At 37.3% G+C, this 19,539-nt stretch overlaps 1 protein-coding gene across 1 annotated transcript in view; it reads right to left on the bottom strand.

The window, feature by feature from the left end:
• The window catches only part of TMEM131 (transmembrane protein 131), a 229,943-nt gene that overhangs the window by 133,182 nt on the left and 77,222 nt on the right, over positions 1-19,539 (bottom strand). Inside the window, exon 3 of the mRNA XM_072742147.1 lies at positions 2,948-2,988. Coding sequence (XP_072598248.1) covers positions 2,948-2,988 — 41 coding nt within the window. The remainder of the gene's footprint in view (positions 1-2,947; positions 2,989-19,539) is intronic.

The following is a 19,539-nucleotide window of genomic DNA, read 5'->3' as shown; positions in this document are numbered from 1 at the left end:
TTACAACTTCTGTTGTTCTACAACTGCACGCTTTATATTTTCATTCACATTCTATTTTATATATGCATTTTCATTAAAGGTATGCTTACTGAAATGAGAGCTTTGGCAGTGTCTACTTTGTGCAGCAGTGAGCCACATATTAAAAAAAACCACATGTGTGGAAGCTATGTTCTGATCATCATGTACTTTTTAAGTATGGAGGTTGTATTTGCTTTTCCATGTCACACATTTTTAAATGACTTATTAAGGCTAATTCGCAAATATAGTCCCTTAGTCCTAAATTTTTACCTGTATATTGATATGGACTGAATTGCATCCCCCCCCTCAAATTTGTATGTTGATGCTCTAATCCCTAATATGACAAGTTTTGAGAGGTAATTTGGTTTAGAGAAGGTCACAGGAATGAAGCCTTCATGATAGCGTTAGTGCCTTTAAAAGAAATGACACCAGAGTGCTTGCTTCCATTCTCTCCCGCCACTTGGACCTCCTAGCCTCCAAAATTGTGAGAAATAAATGCTGTATAAGCCACTCAGTCTGTGTGGTATTTTGTTTTGTTTTTTTTTTTTTTTTAAATTTTATTTATTTATGATAGTCATACAGAGAGAAAGAGAGAGGCAGAGACACAGGCAGAGGGAGAAGCAGGCTCCATGCGCCGGGAGCCTGATGTGGGATTCGATCCCGGGTCTCCAGGATCGCGCCCTGGGCCAAAGGCAGGCGCCAAACCGCTGCGCCACCCAGGGATCCCATGTGTGGTATTTTGTGACAGCAGCCTGGGCTAAAACATATGTTTAGTACCTAAACTAGTTTCATACCCACAGGGTATGCATACCAATTTGAACCCAGTCGTCTTCTGAATTCATGATCTTAGTCAAAGAAAAAAAAAGTGAAGTGTGATGATTTTAAAACATATCTGCAAATCATCATCTGCTATTCCTGCCCTAGATAGATAGGGGTCATTCCCCTCACCCTGCCCCATCCCTACATCTTTCCCCCTTCCCCCATGCCTGGAATCAAGACCAACCCAAGTGACTGGCTGAACGGTAGCAGCTGACAGAGGTAACACTATGACTTTAGAGGGCAGGTCACAAAAAGTGGTAGTTTCTACTGGTTCTCTTTGCGATGTTCACTCTTGAAATCCAGCTATCATGCTGTGAGGGATGCCAAACAAGCCTTTGTGAAAAGACCACACAAAAGGGCCCACATGTAAGCATTCTAAGAGACAGCCTAGCTGAAGTCCCAGGTAACAAGCTACCATCAGCATGCGAGTGAACACAACTCCAGCTCTGGAGTCTCCCCAGCTGAGGCCCTGATCATCATGGAGCAGAGATAAGAAGTCTCTGCTGTGCTGTGTCTAAACTCCTGGCCTACAGATTCTGATGGCATAATATGATTGCTTTATGCCAGTAAACTGGGGTAGTTTGTTGGGCAGATGTAGATCCCAGATAAGTAGAACATGAGATCAGAATATAATTATGTACTGATGTAAATTCTTCATTATACTAGGAAAATAACTTAAGCCAAATCTTGATCATGGATAAATAACATCATCTTCATAAATGTAGCCAATATAATCTCATAGTTAATTTCCTAATGGCTGGAATGAAATAACAAGGAAGAAGCATAAGATAAGAGGTGTGCTCTCCCTCCCACTAGTTTAGCTCTAGAGGAGTCATAGAGTTCTACTAGGGTTCTTAGATGGTCTAGCCAAGATGGCATCAGGCTAGATGTGCAGCGCTCTTGAAAACAATCCATCCTAGTGCCAAAAATATTTGGGAAGGAGTAGAGGGATGTACGGGTGGCATTATGCTTTATAATACAAAAGGCATACTATATACTCCCTTACTATAGGCAGTGGGTGTCTTTTGGGTAGGGCTCATGGGTAAAGCTGGTCTCAACAGGGCATATAACATTAGAACAATGGGAAGCAAGAGTTTCATTATTGTATTTATGAAGTTAAGCTTTAATCGTCTTATGCTAAGTATGTACTACTTCTCCCTCAAAATAAAGTTCTTTGCTAATGAAATCTGCATTTCTGTAGCCTGAGGACGTTCAAGGAGATCTAATTCACAGCTCTTATTCTCTTTTAAATATCAAGTGCGGACCCTCACAGGGTATGGAAAGGTTATCAGGATAGTAACATTTTTTTATATTGTTTCTCTAATAGATGTGAGAATCTACCAAAAGATCAAAGAATTTGGATGTGAGGAAGACATCTTCAAATTCACATGCACGTACATATTTTCATAATACCTGAGGGTACACTCCCTGGTTTATTATCATAGAGGAGCTGTGATCAAAATGGGTCTCTTGGGATCCCTGGGTGGCGCAGCGGTTTGGCGCCTGCCTTTGGCCCAGGGCGCGATCCTGGAGACCCGGGATCAAATCCCACATCGGGCTCCCAGTGCATGGAGCCTGCTTCTCCCTCTGCCTGTGTCTCTGCCTCTCTCTCTCTCTCTCTCTCTGTGACTATCATAAATAAAAAAAAAAAAAAAAAAAAATGGGTCTCTTTTAGTCACAAGACTGGGTTTCATTGCTCTGAGTTCCTCCCCAGGGGCCTGCAGGCAGAAACCATGTAGTTATTGAGAAACAAAAATAGTCCATAAAAGGCAAGAAGAGCCATGAGAAGTTACTAGGGAGTTACAAAGCTGACCCTTTAAGAAGCAAGAGGTGTTTCACTCCTTGTTATGAGTAACACTCCTTCATATATGATGGGGAGAAGGGCTAAACAACACATCACATGCAAATTCAGATCTCAACTTGGTTTTCCATACTTGAAATACGTGATAAAATGTGATTTATAACTTGCTCTTTCTTCTTCACCAAAAAAGCTGGTGCAGGAGAAGGACAGTATTGCTGGAATACCCCGGAAGGACTGAAATTATGTTAGTATGTTATTAAATACATCAAATTTTATATGTTATAAAATATATATATATTCTTTCCTTACCTTTTTTGTTGATACGAACTGAGTCCAAGTGTTGTCTCAGTCTGTGAAAGGAAGAAAACAATGAAAATACTGAAAACAAACCTTTCTACTACAGACATACAGAACATCCAAAATATACTGCAGTTTCAACTTTGATCTTATACTCACTTAGATTTTCAGGTTAAACCCGATCCTTAAATCATATGAAATGATATTATGTAATTCGAATGAGAGAATAATTTGGGATTTAAATTTTAAACACACATGAAAAGAATACAAAGTAATGTGATTGATTTTTGCCACACTGGGACACCTGGGTGGTTCAGCGGTTGAGTGTGCCTTTGGCTCAGGGCATGGTCCCGGGGTCCCGGGATCGAGTCCCACATCGGGCTCCCTGTATGGAGCCTGCTTCTCTTTCTGCCTATGTCTCTGCCTCTCTCGCTCTGTGTCTCTCATGAATGAATAAATATATTTTTTTTAAAAGTTTCCCAAACCAATACATCCTGTGTGAAGAATCCTCTTTACAATCACTTTGTGAGGTTACTTGTGTCTCTCACCGCTCACTGCTTACCAACTGTGTAGCAGGTGCTGGTGTAGGGAGCCCTTCCCTTCCTCCAACTGCCAGGGAGCTCAAGGTTGTAGGCAGATGGAAAGGGAGACAGCCTTTTAAAACTAAATATACACGGAAGCCTGAGTGGCTCAGCAGTTAAGCATCTGTCCTGGGCTAGGTCATGATCTCAGGGTCCTGGGATGGAGCCCTGCATTGGGCTCTCTGCTCTATGGGGAGTCTGCTTCTTCCTTTCACTTTTCCCTCTGTGCACAATCTCTCTCAAATTAATAAGTAAAATATTTTTTTAAAAAAACCTAAATAAATATGAAAGAACTAGGACAATGTTGGAAAGGTGCTGTGAAAGAGAATAAATAGGTGATATGCTTCAATATGTCATGAGGGTAGGCTTGTCTGAAAAGATCACATCTATACTGAATGTGATCAAGTGTAAAAAAGAGCTGTGTGTGGAAACAAGGCTGTGTGGTGGTGGAGAAAACAACATGTACACAGGTCCTACTTAGGAAAAAGCCTGGATGTTCAAGAATAGACAGAAGGTCTATTTGGATGGAGCTCAGAGGCAAAGGGCAAGAGAAGTTTATAATGAGGTTGAAAAGCTGGGCAAGGCTAAGACTATGCTGTGTCTTGGTAAGAAGCCAGGGTAAGAAGTTTGTAATGTGTTCTACTCAAATGAAATACAAAGGGGTCTGAAGGAGTAAGAGAGACTGAGACAGACATGGTCTGATTTAATTTTAAAGACAATATTCTGGCGGCAGTGTAGAGAGGATGGAGAAGAGGAGAACAAGTGAAAAAGCAAGAAATTGGTAGACAATCGGCAAAGATAAGTTCTTAATAATGATATGTGAGAAAATGCCAAAACCTCTAAGGAATACCATCAGTGAACTTACCCCAAAAGATTAGTTTCTATGTTGTAATCAGAAAACAATAGAGTTGTGGCATTATTTTTCCCATTAAAATATATTATTTTGAAATGGTATTTTGGAGAATGTATATAGGAGAAATATGTGGGAAAATGACATTGTTTGAAAGTAAAAGCTCGAGTGAAGGTGAAGTGTCAGGATATCTGTAATTTTCTTTAAAATGTTTCAGCAAAAAAAAAAATGTTTCAGCAATATGACTTGCATGTGCATGGAAGTATGTGTGTGTATAAAGCACATATGGCAAAATGTTAATAATCTATCTCAGGGTAGATAAACGGATATTCATTCTCAACTCTTTGTATTTTCTGTGCTTAAAAATATGTTTACCTTTTCATTATGAAAAAAAATTTTTTAAGGATTTTATTTGAGAGAGAGAAAAAACAGGAGCAAGAGGAGGGGCAGAGGGAGAGGGAGAAGCAGACTTCCCACTGAGCAGGGAGCCAAACTCGGGGCTTGATTCTAGGACCCTGAGATCATAACTTGACCTGAAGGCAGGCACTTAACGAGCCACCCAAAAAATCCCCAAGATTTTTTATTATGGGAGAAGATGTTTGCAAACTATGTATCTGATATAAAGGGTTAATATACAAATAAATAAAGAACTACTAAATTCAACGTTGCTATTAATAAACAGCAAACAAACAAACCTGATTAAAAAATGGGTAGGGGTGCCTGGGTGGCTCAGTTGGTTAAGCATTCAACTCTTGGTTTTAGCTCAGGTCATGGTCATGATCTCAGGGTCATGAGATCAAGCCCTTGCGCTCCAAGCTCAGCATGGAATCTGCTAGAGATTCTCTCTTTCCCTCTCTCTCTGCTCCTCCCCTGTGCTCACACTTGCTCTCTAAAATAAATAAATAAATCTTTTAAAAAAGTGAGTGATAGACATTTCTCCAAAGAATATATACAAATGGCCAACGGGCCCACGAAAAAATAACATCACTAATTATTAGGGAAATGAAATCAAAACTACAATGAGATACCACCTTATTCCCATCAGGATAGCAACTATCAAAAAACCAGAAAATAACAAGTGCTGGTAAGGTTGTGGAGAAATTGCTACCCTTGTGCACTGTTAATGGGAATGCAGAATGTAGTGCTGCGGTGGAAAATGGTATGGTGGTTCCTCAAAAAAATTAAATGTAGAATTACCACACGATCCAGCAATTCCACTTCTAGGCGTATACCCAAAAGAACTGAAAAGCAGAAAGCAGGGACACAAATATGTGACATTCATGTTCAGAGCAGCATGATCCACAATAAAGTGTGCAAGTAATCCAAGTGTCTACCAATGGATAAATGGACAAACAAAATGTGGTTTATATGTACAACAGAGTATTCAGCCTTAAAAAAGGAAGAAAATTCTGACATATACTACCACATGAAAGCATCTCGAAGACAAAGTCCATACTAAGTGAAATAAACCAGTCACAAAAGTATAAATACTACATGATCCTATTTATATGAAAACTTAAAATAGTCAGATTAACAGAAAGTTGTATAGTGCTTGTCAAGGGTTAGGGTGAAGGGAATGAGGAAGTATTATTTAATGAGTACAGAGCAATTTCATTTTTGGATTTTGAAAGAGTTCTGGAGCTGGTAGTGATGCAAAGACAAATACGAAGTACTCAGGGTCACTGAACTATATACAATTAAAATGTAATTTTTATGTTACATATATTTTACTACAATTTTTAAAAAGACAGGGTGGTATTGGCATATAGACAAACAGATCAGCAGAACTGGAAAAAGTCCAAAATTGGACTCACATGTACAGTCATTTGATTTTCAACACAGGCATCAATGCAATTCAATGGAAAAACCTGTATCTTTTTCAGCAAATGGTGCTGGAACAATAGGACAAACTTATGTAAGGGAAAAATGAACCCTTATCCTTATATTACACCATGTACTCAAATTACTTTTATACATATCATAGTTTTAAGCATAAAAACTAAAATTATACAGCTTCAACAAGAAAACAAAGGCGATTATCTTTGCAATCTTGGAAACAAAGATTTCATGAAACAGACAAAAGCCACTAACTGTAAAAGAAAAAACTGACAGACTGGACTTCATAAAAATTTTAAAAATATTCTCACTAAAAGACATTGTTATGAAAATGAAAAGGCGAACCGTATATTAAGAATATATGCTAATCACATATTTGATGAAATACTTGTATACTAAACATATAAAGAACATGTTAATCTAATAAAACCACACAGTCTTTTAAAATAAGCAATCATAAAAATATCAGCTAAGCACATGAAAAGATGCTCAGTATGTTATTAAGGAAAAGCAAATTTGAACTATAACCATATATTACACACCTTTTATAATGTCCAAAATTGAACATACACCAAGAGTTTGAAGAATGTAGAACTAGAACTTCCACACATTGTTGGTGGTAATGTAAAACAGAACCACCACTCTAGAAAAGGCCTGGCAATTTTTTTACAAAATTAAACATACCCCTATCATGATGATGCCACTCCACTCCTAGATATTTGCCCAAGAGAAACACAAGAAAAATACTTGGACATGAATGATTACTGCAGCTTTATGTTTATAGCATGCTTACAGAAGTCAATACTGGAACAACCCAAATTTCCATTAACAGGTGAATGAATAAATGAATTGTGGTATATCTACACAGCAATAAAATACTACTCAGCAATAAAAAAGAATTAAAAACTGGGAACGTTTCCTTTTTCTTTAAACATTTATCATTTTACAACAATATATTATTTTTTGAAAGAGCAGAAAATAACATTTGAAAAAAAAAATAAACTGATGATACAATATAGATGAATCTCAAAATAAGTACGCTGAGTCAGACCAGACCTCCTTCCCACCCCATCAAAGTACATTTGCGTGAATGCATTTACATAAAATGGTTTACAATATAAGCTGATAGTGACAGCAGATCAGTGACTGCAAATGTCTAGAGATGGGAGAGTGAGGATGGAGGGATTGCCAAGGGTCACAAGTAAACTTCTGGGTGATGGATATGTTATCTTGATTTCAGTTATGGTTTCACAAGTGTATATGTATTTAGACTCTTCAAGTATTCTTTAAACATGTACAGTTTATTGTGTGTCACTCATACTTCAATAAAGAACATAACCTAAGAATTCTAGAACGTGCAAAACTCTGTGGTTCTCATGTGAAGTTGACAGAAAGGGAACTCAGAAAGTTTATCACCCATGCACACTTTCTTAAAGGGGAAAAAATTTTTCATGAAGACAATCTGGCCAACAAGATTACTCATGAAGAATTGCAAATGAGGAAGCTGTCTTGTGAAAGATAGGCAGATGGTCACGGCAAAGGAACTGTGGAAACAAGATTAGAAAAGCAGAAAGTAATGTTGTTTTTGAAGTGTAAGCCACAAAATAGAAAAGTCATTTAATTATAACAAATAAGAATAAAAATCTCAGCACATGCCAACAAAACACCCGAAGTATTGAAAGAGAAAGATCACAATAGACATTTTGTTTTTGAAGTAATTTGAGAAATAAAGGTTTAAAATATTTTAAACGTACATCTGAAAATTAAGCTCCTAAATCAAGAGTAAACAAAAAATAAAACATAAAAATTACATGGTATAAATATATATAGTATAAAATAAATGAGATAAACTCATCTGTTTAAAAAAGACAAAAAGACTGTGTTAGAAAACCAAAGCCCAAATATAAACTGTAAATACCTAATACAAAATAATGCAGAAATGCTGACAGATTATGGGCAAAAACAGACAGGGTAAATGCCCCCATTTCCCAAAAAAGGAAGAAAAAACCACACCCTTAATGTTGTAAAGGTTACAACATTAATCTTAGAATGAAAAGATTTGTGAGTTTGTGGGTTTTAATTTGTATTTTCTGGGTGGATAATATGGCTGAGTAGTTTTCAAATGTCTTTTTGCCATCTGTACATTCTTTTCAGTAAAATATCTAGTCATGTCCTTTGCTGATTCTTGATTGGATTTTATTATTGAGTTTTGAGAGTTCTTTAGAAACTCTAAAAACTAGGTCCTTTGTCAGATATATGGTCTGCAAATATTTTCTCTTAGTCTATATATTCTCTGGTTTTTTATCTTCTTCACACAGTCTTTGGCAGAGCAAGCTTTTAATTTATCAGGTTTTCCTTTATGGATTGTACTTCTGGTATCAAGTCTTTGATGTCAAGAACTTCTGCCTAACCCTATATCCTGAAGTTTTTCTCCAGTTTTTTTTTCCTACAAGCTTTATAGTTTTATATATATTTTGTATAGTTTTATATTTAAGTCTACAATCATTTTTTAGCTAATTTTTGTATAAGATGTGAGAGCTGTCTGAATATTTTTTATTTTTTATTTTTTTTATGATAGTCACAGAGAGAGAGAGAGAGGCAGAGACACAGTCGGAGGGAGAAGCAGGCTCCATGTACCAGGAGCCCGATGTGGGATTCGATCCCAGGTCTCCAGGATCGCGCCCTGGGCCAAAGGCAGGCGCCAAACCGCTGCGCCACCCAGGGATCCCCTGTCTGAATATTTTAATACTGTTTTAATATCTTTTGGTGTTCTTTGTTCCTATATTTAAGGCTATTTTTGAGCTAGCTATTTAACTTCTTTTGTACCACTTATTTTTAAAACAGAGGGTACGAAATGGTACTGTGAAGAGAGTACTGAGTCAAAAATTAGCATGTGATGGAGAGCAGATAGGTCTGAGAAGACTCAGAATTTGAAGTAAAAAAACAAAAACAAAACCAAAGAACCTCTGTTCAAATACCAACTCTGCTCTCACTAGCCAATAACCTTGGAAAATATCTGAAGAGGCTTTCTGTCAACTGCAAAGAGCTGTACAGATGTTAGCCTCTGATGAGGGACTTCTAGTGCCCCATACATTTCCCCACCTCCAAAAACAGGCAATTAACTTGACATTATGAGAAATAGCTGCTCTGGGCATAAAATTAGTTGTTATAATGTAAAACTGACTGACTATGCAGAATGAGAAATCAAAGCTATGTTTGCAGAGAAAATCATGGAAAGGAAATAAGTATTAACCTGTATTACACTTGGGTATTAGGATATAAGGATAACCCCCAAGCCCCCACTCTAGAGCATAGTAGTTCAGAACTTAGGCTTTAGAGTCCAAAAGCTTGGTTTTGAATTTTGTTCTAGTTTTACCACATACTAAACATTTACTGGGTTAAATTACTTAAATTCTCTATTCTTTAATATGCTCCCCTGAAAAATATCATAAAACTATTAACTAGCTCATGTTTTTAAGAATTTAAAAGAGTGTCTGGCACTTGACAATACCCAGTAAATACTATAGTTATTTATTATTTTTCCAAATTTTCCTATTTTCTACATCATATATTTCTTTTCTAATAGAACTACTTTCTTTAAAAAGATGAGTACTTTAATAATTTTATAATTCTGTGTATGTCAAAATCACAGCTCCCTCTCCCTTTTTTTTTTTTAAAGATTTTATTTATTTATTCATTATAGACAGAGAGAGAGTGAGCGAGCACGCGGGGCAGAGACAAAGGCAGAGGGAGAAGCAGGTTCCATGCTGGGAGCCCGACGTGGGACTCGATCCCAGGACTCCAGGATCACACCCTGGGCCAAAGGCAGGCGCCAAACCGCTGAACCACCCAGGGATCCCCTCCCTCTCCCTTTATCTTAAAAAAAAAAAAAAAAAACAGTAAGAAAATTTAGAACAGTGGTTGATAATTTACAGTCCCTAAGCCAAATCTATCCTGCCATCAAATTTTGTTTTTCCTTTTCTTATAGTAAAATACACATGTGTAAAACTTACCATCTTAACTATTTTTAATTGTACAGTTCAGTGGCATCAAATATATTTGCAGTGATGTGCAACCATCACCACCATCTATCTACAGAAATCCTTCCATCTTGCAAAGTTGAAATTCTGTACCCATTAAACAACTCTCCATTCCCTCCTCCTTCCTGGCCTGTAAAGAACCATTTTACTTTCTGTCACTACAACTCTGACTACTCTAAGTACCTCATGTAAGTGGAACCATATAGTATTTATGTTTCTGTAACTGATTTATTTCACTTAGTGTATATCTTAAGATTCATACACATGATACTATATGATAGGAGCAAACTCCACACCCCATGTCTGGGGACCTATCCTAAGAAGATAAGACCACATAACTTTTGACTTTGAAAACCAACGTAAAGTTAAGCTCCAATCAGTAGAGCTTAACACTGGGTACTTTAAAAATCAGGGGGTTTAGTTTGCTCTGGGAAAGCCAGAGGGCCTCAGGAAACAAGGGCCTCATGTCTCCCTGCCTTTAAAGAGAAAACAAGACAAACAATCCCATGGAGCTACATTAGCAGCAGTTTGAAAAGCACCTGGGGTTTATGTGAAGGTGATTTATTTACTAAAATCAACACGTGCTAGAGTGGCAGGGATCTTTAAAAGACTCCTCTATGAACAAAAGGCCTTCTATCTCCCACCCTCCCACGCAGCTGGACACCTGGGGAGCCAGTGAAAACACCCTAGTTGCTAAGACTGTGCACTACACACCAGCATTTTCCTGCAGATCTGCCCCATAAAACCTGCTCTACTTGGTAACACTCCATTCAAAGTGGCTCCTGCTATGTCATTTCCTGCAAGCAGTCCTGGCAGGGACCAGTACCACTCCAAAGTAACTCCTGCTCTGGGAAAAGGGTAAGATAACCACACACACCAGTCTGACTGCAGCCCCAGCAGATAAACTGGGAGTAGATACCTGATCCAACTGCCAGCCCTGTCCACCAACAAAAAGATCTCAGGGGGCACCAGTTCCATGTAACTGCAGACTAGGGAAACGGGCTGAAGACAGGCATCAGGTCTGACCACTAGATACCACCTAACTAGAAGTGCAAGGTGGCTCTAGACTGGCTCTTTAACAGCACAAGGACCAAACTATGGCCCATACAGATAAAGTGGGCAATGGCAACTGCAGCTGCCTGGACTGAAAGTAAACACAGCTTAGTCACAACATTAGGGTACACGCAACCCACACAGGAGACACGCCTATAATGCCTGGTTCTGATGAACCTGGGTCATTATGCTATTGGGCACCAAAGAAACTCTTCTTCTGAAGGCCACTACTTTCAAAATCAGGAAACAGAGCTGATTTTTCCTAATACATAGAAATAAATTCAGAGAGTTAGACAAAACAAGGATACAGGAATATGTCCCAAATGAAAGAACAGGATAAAAAATACCAGAAGAGCTACATGAAATGGAGATAAACAATATACCTAATAAAAAATTCAAAGTAATGGTCACAAAGACACTGGACTTGAGAGAAGAGAGTGAAGGATCTTAGAGAGAACTTCAACAAAAAGAAAATATAAAAAAGAACCAATCAGAGATGAATTCAATAATTGAAATTAAAAATATACTATAAGGAGTCAATAGCATATTGAAGGAGGCAAGGAGAACAGATCAGTGAGCTGGAAGACAGAGTAAATGGAAAGCAAACAAGCTGAAACAGCAAAAAGAAAAAAGAATAGTAAAAAATCAGAATAAATTAGGGAAACTCAGCGATACCAGTAAGTGTAATAACATTTGTATTTCAGGGATCTGAGGAGAAGAAAGAGAAAAAAGAACAAGAAATTTATTTGAAGAAATAATAGTTGAAAACTTCCTCACTCTGAGGAATGAAACAGATATCCAGATCTAGGAAGCACAGAGAATCTGCAACAAAATCAACCCAAGGAGGGCCACACCAAGACACACAATAATTAAGAGATTGGCATAATATCTTAAAAGTGCTGAAGGGAAAAACTTGAAACAGAAAATACCCTACCCAGCAAAGCTATCATTCAGAATAGAAGGAAAGAGAAAGAGTTTCCCAGACAAAAGTTAAAGAAGTTCATTATCACTAAACCAGTCTGACAATAGGAAAGGGAATTCTTTGACCGAAAAGGAAAGGCCATATCAGCAGTAAGAAAGTTATGAAAAGAAAAATTTCATAAGTAAATGCAAACATAATATAAGTAGTAGATTCAGCAACTATAAAAATAGTAGAGACATTAAAGCACAAAAGCAGTAAAATCAATTACATATATTAAAATGAGTCAAAAGATTCACAAAATAAAAGAATGGAGAGTATGACATTATAATACACAGAACATGGGTACGGAGGAGTAAAAATTTAGTGCTTCTAGAATCAATTTAAATTTAACTGACCATCAACTTAATAATAACTACCATCAGCATAAGACTTACATATTAACCTAATGAAAAACACAAATTAAAAGCCTGTAATAGATATGCAAAAAATAGGGGCACCTACGTGGCTCAGTTGGTTAAGCGTCTGCCTTCAGCTCAGGTTATGATCCTGGGGTCTTGGGACTGAGCCCCACCTCTCCTTCCTCTGCCTGCCACTTACCCTGCTTGTGCTCACTTTCTCTCTCCCTCTCTGTCAAATAAATAAATTTTTTAAAAATCTAAAAAAAAAAAAAGATGCAAAAAATAAAAAGGAAAGAACCCAAGCATATTACTAAAGAAAGCCATCAAACAAGAAAGCATGAGAAGGAACAGAGAACTACAAAAACCACATAAAACAAATGAACAAAATGGTAATCGGTACATATCTATCAACAATTACTTTAAGTATGAATGCATTAAATGCTCCAATGAAAAGACACAGGGTGATGGAATGATAATAAAGCAAGATATATCTATATGCAGCCCACAGGAGATTCATTTCAGACCTAAGGACACATGCAGATTGAAAGTAAAGAGATGGAAAAATACGTACTATGCAAATGAAATGAAAAGAAAGGTAGGGTAGCACACTTTTATCACAAAAAATGTGTCTTAAAACAAAGACTATATAACAAGAGACAAAGGGCTCTACATAATGATAAAACAATCTAATAAGAGAATAATTGTAAATATTTATGCACCAAACATGACAGCACCTAAATATATAAAGCAATTGTTAAAATACATAAAAGAAATTGATAGTATTGCAGTAAAAGTAAAGGACTTTAACACCCCACTTACATCAATGAATAGATGATCCAGACAGAAAATCGACAAAGAAACAATAGCTTTGAATGACGCACTGAACCAGAGGACCTAATAGATATATTCATAACATTCCATTCCCAAACAGCAGAATACATGCTTTTAAGTGCACAAAGAACATTCTCCCAGATAGATCATGTTAGGCCACAAAACAAGCCTCAATAAATTCAAAAAGAGTGAAATCATATTATGCATCTTTTCCAACCACAACAGTATGAAACTAGAAATCAATCTCAAGAAAAAAAATGTGCAAAGAACACAAATACATGGAAGCTAAGTAACATGCTACTGAATAATGAATGAGTCAATTGAGAAATCAGAGAAGAAATAAAAAAATATAGAGGTAAATGACAATGAAAACACAATGGCCCAAATCTTTGCACTGCAGCAAAAACTGTTCTAAGAGAGAAGATTATAAAACATAACAGGCCTAGCTCAAAAAGCAAGAAAAATCTCAAATAAGTAATAAAACCATACACTGACAGGAGCTAGAAAAAGAAGAAAAAAACCGCAAATCTAGCAAAAGAAAAGAATAACAAAGATTATAGCAGATATAAATGAAATAGAGACTAAAAAAACAATGTAACATCAATGAAACCAGGAGTTGGTTCTTTGAAAAGATCAACATAAGCAATAAACCTTTACCAAAACTCACCAGAAAAAAAGGAGAGAGAAGATTCAAATAAACTCAGAAATGAAGAGACAAACAACTGAAAACACAAAATATAAAGGATTAGAACAATATTATGAAAAATTATAAGCCAACAATTTGGACAACCTAGAGGAAATGGATACGTTCCTAGAAACATAACCTTCCAAAACAGAATCCAGAAGAAATACGAAATTTGAGCAGACTGATTACCAGCAAAATGAAATTGAATCAGCAATCAAAAACTCCCAACAAACAAAAGTCCAGGACTAAAAAGATTCACCATTCACTAGGTGAATTCTACCAAACAGAGAGAAAGCTATTCTGAAATCATTCCAAAAAATAGAAGAGGAAGGAAAGCTTCCAAATTCATTCTACATGGCCAGCATTACTCTGATACCAAACCCAGATAAAGAAACTACAAAAAAGTCAGCAGACAACAACAAAGGAAAAAAAGGCATTTAAATTGGCAAAGAAGTCAAACTCTCCCTCTTCGCCGATGACATGATACTCTACATAGAAAACCCAAAAGACTCCACCCCAAGATTGCTAGAACTCATACAGCAATTTGGCAGTGTGGCAGAATACAAAATCAATGCCCAGAAGTCAGTGGCATTTCTATACACTAACAATGAGACTGAAGAAAGAGAAATTAAGGAGTCAATCTCATTTATAATTGCACCCCAAAGCCTAAGATACCTAGGAATAAACCTAACCAAAGGGGTAAAGGATTTATACCCTAAAAACTACAGAACGCTTCTGAAAGAAACTGAGGAAGACACAAAGAGATGGAAAAATATTCCATGCTCATGGATTGGAAGAACTAATATTGTAAAAATGTCACTGTTACCCAGGGCAATTTACACATTTAATGCAATCCCTATCAAAATACCATGGACTTTCTTCAGAGAGTTGGAACAAATTATCTCAAGATTTGGGTGGAATCAGAAAAGACCCCGAATAGCCAGGGGAATTTTAAAAAAGAAAACCATAGCTGGGGACATCACAATGCCGGATTTCAGGTTTCACTACAAAGCTGTGGCCATTAAGACAGTGTGGTACTGGCACAAAAACAGACACATAGATCAATGGAGCAGAATAGAGAACCCAGAAGCGGACCCTCAACTTTATGGTAAACTAATATTTGACAAAGGAGGAAAGACTATCCACTGGAAAAAAGACAGTCTCTTCAATAAATGGTGCTGGGAAAATTGGACATCCAAATGCAGAAGAATGAAACTAGACCACTCTCTTGCACCATACACAAAGATAAACTCAAAATGGATGAAAGATCTAAAAGTGAGACAAGATTCCATCCAAATCCTAGAGGAGAACACAGGCAACACCCTTTTTGAACTTGGCCACCATAATTTCTTGCAAGATACATCCACGAAGGCAAAAGAAACAAAAGCAAAAATGAACTATTGGGACTTCATCAAGATAAGAAGCTTTTGCACAGCAAAAGAAACAGTCAACAAAACTAAAAGACAACCTACAGAATGGGAGAAGATATTTGCAAATGACGTCAGATAAAGGGCTAGTTTCCAAGATCTATAAAGAACTTCTTAAACTCAACAGCAAAGAAACAAACAACCCAATCATGAAATGGGCAAAAGACATGAAGAGAAATCTCACAGAGGAAGACATAGACATGGCCAACAAGCACATGAGAAAATGTTCCGCATCACTTGCCATCAGGGTAATACAAATCAAAACCACAATGAGATACCACCTCACACCAGTGAGAATGGGGAAAATTAACAAGGCAGGAAACCACAAATGTTGAAGAGGATGTGGAGGAAAGGGAACCCTCTTGCACTGTTGGTGGGAATGTGAACTGGTGCAGTCACTCTGGAAAACTGTGTGGAGGTTCCTCAAAGAGTTAAAAATAGATCTGCCCTACGACCCAGCAATTGCACTGCTGGGGATTTATCCCAAAGATACAGATGCAATGAAACGCCGGGACACCTGCACCCCGATGTTTCTAGCAGCAATGTCCATAATAGCCAAACTGTGGAAGGAGCCTCGGTGTCCATCGAAAGATGAATGGATAAAGAAGATGTGGTTTATGTATACAGTGGAATATTACTCAGCCATTAGAAATGACAAATACCCACCATTTGCTTCGAAGTGGATGGAACTGGAGGGTATTATGCTGAGTGAAATAAGTCAATTGGAGAAGGACAAACATTATATGGTCTCATTCATTTGGGGAATATAAAAAATACTGAAAGGGAATAAAGAGGAAAGGAGAAAAAATAAGTAGCAAATATCAGAAAGGGAGACAGAATATGAAAGACTCTTAACTCTGGTAAATGAACTAGGGGTGGTAGAAGTGGAGGTGGGTAGGGGATGGGGGTCACTGGATGGTGGGCATTGAGGTGGGCACTTGACGGGATGAGCACTGGGTGTTATTCTGTATGTTGACAAATTGAACACCAATAAAAAATAAAACTACAGGCTAGTTCTCTCTGATGAACACAGATATAAAAATACTCAATCAAATATTAGCAAACTGAATCAAACAATACATTTAAAAAATCATTCATCATGATCAAGTGGGACTTATTTTTTTTAAGATTTTATTTATTTATTCATGAGACACACACAGAGAGAGAGACACAGGCAGAGGGTGAAGCAGGCTCCATGCAGGAAGCCCAATGTGGGACTCGATCCTGGGACTCCAGTATCACGCCCTGGGCGGAAGGCAGGCGCTCAACTGCTGAGCCACTCAGGGATCCCTTCGTTTTTATTCTTTTGCAAATATTGAACAACGCTTGTATCCCAGGAATAAATCCTACTTGATTGGGATGCCTGGGTGGCTCAGCAGTTGAGCGTCTGCCTTCAGCTCAGGGCGTGATCCTGGAGTCCTGGGATCAAGTTCCACATCAGGCTCCCTGCATGGAGCCTGCCTCTCCCTCTGCCTGTGTCTCTGCCTCTCTCTCTGTGTCTCTCATGAATGAATAAATAAAATCTTAAAAAAAAAAATGAAATGATCATTTCAACAGATGCAGAAAAAGCATCTGACAAAGTACAACATTGATTAATACTAGAAACCCTCAACAAAGTAAGTGTAGGGGGAACATACCTCATTATAATAAAGGCCATATATGGGATCCCTGGGTGGCGCAGTGGTTCGGCGCGTGCCTTTGGCCCAGGGCGTGATCCTGGAGACCCGGGATCGAATCCCACATCGGGCTCCCGGTGTATGGAGCCTGCTTCTCCCTCTGCCTGTGTCTCTGCCTCTCTCTCTCTCTCTGTGTGTGACTATCATAAATAAATAATAAAAAATTAAAAAAAAAAAAAAAAGGCCATATATGAAGAACCCACAGCTAACATACTGTGCTGAAAACGAAAGAGATTTTCTCCTAAGGTCAAGAATAAGACAAGGATATCCACTTCCATCATTTTTATTCAACACAGTACTGGGAGTCCTAGCCACAGCAGTCAAATAAAAAAATAATAATAATAAAAGGCATCCAAATTGGTAAGGAAGAAGTAAAACTTTCACTATTTGCAGATGACAAGATACTATATATAGAAAACCCCAGAGACTCCATCAAAATACTAGAAGTGATTAATAAATTGAGTGAAGTTGTAAGATAAAAAATTAATCTAGATGGGATCCCTGGGTGGCGCAGTGGTTTAGCGCCTGCCTTTGGCCCAGGCCGCGATCCTGGAGACCCGGGATCGAATCCCACGTCGGGCTCCCGGTGTATGGAGCCTGCTTCTCCCTCTGCCTATGTCTCTGCCTCTCTCTCTCTCTCTCTGTGTGTGACTATCATAAATAAATAAAAATTTAAAAAAAATTAATCTAGAGAAACCTGTTGCATTCCTATATGCTAATAATAAAGTGGTAGAAAGAAAATAATCCCATTTACAATTGCACCAAAAATAATAAAACCCCTAGAAATAAACTTAACCAAGGATGGTAAAAGATCTGTACTCTGAAAACTACAAAATACTGATGATGAAAGCTGAAGGCACAAACAAATGGAAAAATATTCCACAATTATGGATTGGAAGAATATTGTTAAATTACTCCTACAGCATATTACATGCACACATACATATCCAAAGCAACCTGCAGATTTAATGCAATTCCTCTCAAAATACCAACAACATTTTTCACAAAATTAGAACAAATAATACTAACATTTGTATGAAACCACAAAAGATGTTGAACAGCCAAAGCAATCTTGAAAAAGAACAAAGCTGGAGGTATCACAATCCCAGATTGCAAGACATCCGACAGAGCTACACTAATTAAAACAAATTGTTGCTGCCACAAAAAAAAGGGACACATAAATCAATGGAAAAGAATAGAGTCCAGAAATCAACTCATGGTTTTACTGTCAATTAATCTATGACAAAGGAATGAAGAATATACAGTGGGAAAAATAAGTCTCTTCAACAAATGGTGCCTGGAAAACTGGACAGCTACATGCAAAAGAACAAAACTGAACCACCTTCTTCTTATACAAAAATAAACTCTAAATGGGGTAAAAACTTAAATGTGATACTAGAAGCCATAAAACTTAGAAGAAATTATAAGCAGTCATTCATTTCTTTGATGTTAGCCAAAGAAACATCTTTCTAGATGTCTCCTAAGACAAGGGAAACAAAGGCAAAACCATTGGGAGTACACTGAAATAAAAGCCTTTGCAGTTAAGGAAACATTAACAAAACGGAAAGGCAACCTACTGAATGAAAGAAGATACCTGCAAATGATATACATGATAAGGGGTTAACATCCAAAATACATAAGAACTTACACAACACTAAAAAACAAAAACAAAACCCAATCTGATTTTAAAAATGGACAGAGGATACGGATAGACATTGATCCAAAGAAGACATTCAGATGGCCATGAAAAGATGCTCAACATCACTAATCATTTGGGAAATGAAAATTAAAACACAATGAGATATCACTTTATATATGTTGGAATGGCTAAAATTAAAAATACAAGAAATAACAAGAGCTGGTGAGGATGTGGGTCTGCCACTATAAAAAACAGTATGGAGGGACCTCAAACATTCAAGATAGAATTACCATATGATTCAGTAATTCCACTACTGGGTATTTATGCAAAGAATACAAAAGCACTAATTCAAAAAGATATACTTATCCCTATGTTCAATGCAGCACTATTTACAAGAGTCAAGTTATGGAAGCAAACCAAGTGTCCATGGATAGATGAATGGATAAAGAAGATGTGGTATGTATATATAATAGAGTATTACTCAGCCATAAAAAAAAAGAATGAAATCTTGCCATCTGCAACAACATGGATGGATCTAGAGGATATAATGCTAAATGAAATAAGTTGGACTAAGAAAGATAAATACCACATGATTTCAATTATCTATGGAACGAGAGAAACAAAACAAAGGAAAAAAGAAACAAACAAAAAACTCCAGACTCTTAA

This window comes from Vulpes vulpes, chromosome 16 (genome assembly GCF_048418805.1).
Source record: "Vulpes vulpes isolate BD-2025 chromosome 16, VulVul3, whole genome shotgun sequence".
In the NCBI taxonomy this organism is placed as follows: Eukaryota; Metazoa; Chordata; class Mammalia; order Carnivora; family Canidae; genus Vulpes; species Vulpes vulpes.
Note: the sequence above shows the minus strand (reverse complement) of the source record. Positions and strands in the feature narration are given on the sequence as shown.